At 35.4% G+C, this 4657-nt stretch overlaps 1 protein-coding gene across 1 annotated transcript in view; it reads right to left on the bottom strand.

Annotated features, from left to right (window-relative positions):
• Positions 1-690: 690 nt before the first annotated feature.
• LOC106868108 (10 kDa heat shock protein, mitochondrial) overlaps positions 691-4657 on the bottom strand; it is a 9113-nt gene continuing 5146 nt past the window's right edge. Inside the window, exons 2-4 of the mRNA XM_014913234.2 lie at positions 4465-4626; positions 2941-3030; positions 691-1399 (exon numbers count right to left, since the gene is read on the bottom strand). Coding sequence (XP_014768720.1) covers positions 1349-1399; positions 2941-3030; positions 4465-4626 — 303 coding nt within the window. The 3' untranslated portion in view covers positions 691-1348. The remainder of the gene's footprint in view (positions 1400-2940; positions 3031-4464; positions 4627-4657) is intronic.

Here is a 4657-nt window from a genome sequence, read left to right as displayed (position 1 = left end):
TCCCTTGGCCAAAATCAATCCAAAGTGGGATGGTGAGGAATTTAAAAAATTTTCCAAACTTTGTTCTCATAAAAAGACGTCCCCATCATTTTGAAGGCTATGGTGAAATAAGGAGTGGGGGAAAATCTGTGAAAACAGTAGTCTCAACTTATTTGGTCTTCCTAATCCAACTCCCCCACCCCCCACCCCTCAGAAAGTTTCCTTAGGATCGTAATCTATGCGATTGGAAAAGTATTTGTATAAATTTTCACTGAAAGAAATCCATTTACCTGAAAGTAATGAAGGAAAAAAATTGGTTCATGTGAATTTTCAAAAACTCCTCTCCCTACCCACTCATAAATCTCTGAATCCACAGCATCTAAGTGGTATTTGTCGACTGAAGGGCAATAACTCCAAGCTTTACTGCTTAAATTTGTGGAAATAAAACCCCCCACAAAAATGTGTATCTCAGAAACCCGTAGTCAGATTTACATGAAACTCGTCTTATTCTGTTTGTATTCACATTTCAGGGGTACATTACTTTCAGATTATCTTCCATTATGCACCAGTCTGGCTGTATTAAATGACAGACAAGCAAGCAAACAATCAGTTTCAGTAGTAAATAGACAAAACCATTTTCACAGGACAAAGTAGAACAAAAAAGACAAATGACAAAGAGATTTAGAAATTTGAGAAAAAGTGAAACAATAGTGTATTTTGAGATATTTATTTATAACAACCTTCAAAATGATCATATGTACAGAATATTTGGGAGTTTCTGACAATGTGTAAGAAAAAAAAAAAAAAAAAAAAAAAAAAAACTCTACATTACAATTCTTCCACATGCTAGAATGGGCAATAAATCAGTGATAAAATATAGAACATTTTGTTTTCAGGTAGAAATGATTTCAATGATTTGTGGCACATGATGAAGAGGAAGAGACCAAGCACTGACAGTGAGAAGCCTCAAGAGTTTTTGCTTAAATGAACATTTTGTATTAATGTGTAGAAGTTATCTTATAGGTAGCACCCATGATTTTTCCCTAGACATAGATTTATACGTAAGAAAACCAGCAGACAAAGCATTGGAAATTAAAACTAGAGAAACCTAGCTTAAAAAGAAAACTTCTAAATTCAATAACAAGCAAAACACAAAAAGACACTCCCGAATTGCTTCCAGTAAACTCCCAATAAGTTAATTTTGAACACGAGTTATGGTGATGTCAGGACTTTTGAACATGTAGCTTTGCTTAAGTCTTCATGTATCACTGGTCTGCAAGCTCATGAAATTAACAGTGTCTTTCTTCCTCTCAAGTTCTAATTTATACATAATAGTATGCCAGAATCTGCCTTAAACTAACAAACAGCATTAGGATTCAAATTTTCCAAGTATATCAGAATCTCTGAATAGATAAAATTCCTGCAAAAGAAAATAAAAACAGTTGACAATGATTTGATAACATAGTAAGCAGAAAAGAAACGAAATTATTAAAAACATTTAAAAGCCCATCAAAGGTGTCAACATCAATCTGACTAAAAGTTGTGCTGGTGGCACGTTAAAAGTACCTTGTACACACTGTAAAGTGGCTGGCATTAGGAAGGACATGCAGTCAGAGAAACCAAACGAGACTGGAACCTGGTGTAGCTCTCTGGTTTACTAGCTTTGATCAAACCGTCCAAGCCATGCCAGCGTGGAAAACAGATCGTCATAGGAAGATGATGATTGTTTAAAAACGCAAGGGCAAAAATGTTTCAGCTGTGATGCTCTGATCGGTTCAGTACATTTTCTCATGTGTCCCTTTAAAAAAAAATTTTGTACTTTTACTTTTGTCTGCTATTTTAATAGTCACAGGTTCTTAGAGCTAAGTATTTAACCACCAAAAGGTAAAAACCAAGAGGGGTGAATTCCAACAGCTACTCAGTATACCAACTAGATATTTGCATGACAAGAAAAGCTAATATAAATAAGAAAACTAGAGTTTCAACTTCCAGAACAAGGGAAGTAACTCATTCAATGACATTAACTGGAACAGATAATTGCTACAATCTTCGCCGTTTAATCAAACACCTATGCATTTATCGTTCCAAATAGCCTATGAATTCTCCAACGTAGCTAACTACCGTTATGGAGTGAGATGTCTAAACTTTGGCACTTGGCCTTTAAAAAGAGAAGAGAAAGCTAAAGGCCAATGACACTATTTTTCTGTACTTCACACTGAAGACAAAGAATCTGAAATGCCAAACATTCTGCTTTCCATAGCATGTCATTATAGAGAAAACTTATAAACAGCCATAGAAACTTAATTAGACGCTTTCTCCAGTAACTTTTCCACAACTTTACTTTGAATATATCATTGATATTTCAAAACTAGAAGCTGTAAAATAGTGAGTTTTGAGATACTGGAGCTACACAGGTTTTTTAAAAAAAGTTTCTTTCCTTCAGCATTCAGATTGCCCTGTTAATGTATAGCAGTGGTTCTCAACCAGGGACCATGCAACAAAGTAGTAAATTGGGGATCTTATTTTAAGGACCCCTGAAAAATATTTCGCTTTAGATATATATGTATTGCAAGAAGCAGTTAGGTTTCTTTAACATTTTACATAGTTCAACTCACACAAGTTAATGTGTTAAAACCGAAATAATTTTGAAAGAAGTGTCTTGTAAAATTAGTTTTAAACACCAAATGGCTATGGGGGTCCACCAGAATAAAATAGTAATCAAAGGGGTCCATAGATAAAAAATGGTTGGGAACCCTTGAGGTATAGCTTATTTATTTACATTGTTTTTAGTTAATCATGCATTATCTAGAAGCTTAGAGATTTCAATGATGTGATTGTTTATTTTCAGAATGATATTGTAGGGTAGGTGTGATAGGTTGGATGTGGCCAGTTTGAATAAAATGGATAGAATATTTTGGCGGGTTTAAATGCTAAAGGGTTAACAGTTAAAACACATCTCACCTTTTTGTCTAATTCTACTTTTGTGCCACCATATTCTGGCAATAGGACAACATCACCAAACTTGACAGTAAGTGGAATAGTACTGCCATCCTGTAAAACAATTGCAAAAATAAATGCATAAAATAGCAGATCAATATAGTATTGTTCAAAATGTAAATTATTCATACTATATTGTGCATGTAATCTTCAATAATCCAAACAGAACTGATAAAATTACCTCGTTTCTCAACACTGTAAGTAATAAATGCTTAGAATATCAGTGGCAACATTTTCAGTCTTTGATTTATTAGATTAGTAGTATGACATAATCCATATAAAGTAGTACATGTCCCCATCAACAATGATGATCTCACAGTAAATGTTATTAATTTCCAGCAATTTACTAAACTTATTTGCAACCTTTCATCAACCAACTTTGCAACTCGAATAGACCATGCTAGTTGTCTTTATTTAAATATGACTCTCCATGGATTGGAGAACTGGTTCCTTATCAAAGTTACTATCCTCCTAAGTGGGTTGACAGACCACTTAAACATTGCAAATCTGACTTACTTTCTACGCCCTTCCTAACAACCAACCACTTTTTGTATTGGGAGCATTTTATTGAGGTTGTCATGTTCTCAGCAAGAGAAAGACTTGTAATTACACTTTCTCAATTCTTTCACTAAACTATTTACAGAGTGTACTCGGTACATTTCATCCTGGCACCAGTTGCTTTGTATCCCTTAAGAACACCCTCACCATTCTGTATTCATTCAAGATAACATACTTGAGATTAGTGCAAGAGATAACAAAAGTGGATAAGTGGCAGGGTGCATGTGTACCAAGAAACAGTCACTGGAAAGGGAGGTGATAAAAGGATAGAGTAATAGAAGCACAGATGAATGGATAGAGTGATGGATACCATGCCTTCATCAGTCACGCAGCAAATGAATAAATATAGGGAGGCAAGTGGGTACCAAAGACAGGGGAGAGGTATATTGGATCAGAGATGCAAAAGAATGTGTGCATGTGTTTGTGCAAATACACATACTACCCAGCCTTTGCAGTTACCAAATTTAGCATTGATTTTGCTATACTTGAAATCAAGACAATGGTTTTTTTTTTCTAGCACTGTGTCACTAATTATCTAAGTCCTGTCATCTCCATGAGGTTCAACATTCTGATAGCATTCAAAACTTCATCTTACTTGGGTCACTACTCAATAGATTTCATCTGCTGTGAAGGCCCCACATTTCTTTATACAGCTGACACCTTCCATACATATCACATACCCATAACAGCACAGACTTCCCTGTTGCACACTACATCTGATTCCCCTTATGCTCAGCTTTTCTTTCAGCTCATTTGCATTGTTCATTCACACTGACATCAAAACATTCATGCTTCATTCAACTCAATTTGACAAACAACAGCTACATTCAAAGCCCACACCTCACCACTAAGCAGTATTGAACTTCCCACATGATGCTGGGGAGTATAAATGCGGTGACACTCCAGATACATAAAATAGAAAGTACATACTTTAGCTCTGCCTCCTGGACCACATGCCACCACTGTTGCTTGGACAACCTTGCCTTGAGACTTCTCTGGGATCATGATACCACTTTTAGTTCTTACTTCAGGCAGAAATCGCTCCACAAGGACACGGTCCAATAACGGTAAAAATTTGTTAAAAGCACGAGCCTATAATACAAAAAAAAAAAAAAAAAAAAAA

This window comes from Octopus bimaculoides, chromosome 1 (genome assembly GCF_001194135.2).
Source record: "Octopus bimaculoides isolate UCB-OBI-ISO-001 chromosome 1, ASM119413v2, whole genome shotgun sequence".
In the NCBI taxonomy this organism is placed as follows: domain Eukaryota; kingdom Metazoa; phylum Mollusca; class Cephalopoda; order Octopoda; family Octopodidae; genus Octopus; species Octopus bimaculoides.
The sequence above is the reverse complement of the archived record's forward strand: the minus strand, read 5'-3'. Positions and strand labels throughout refer to the sequence as shown.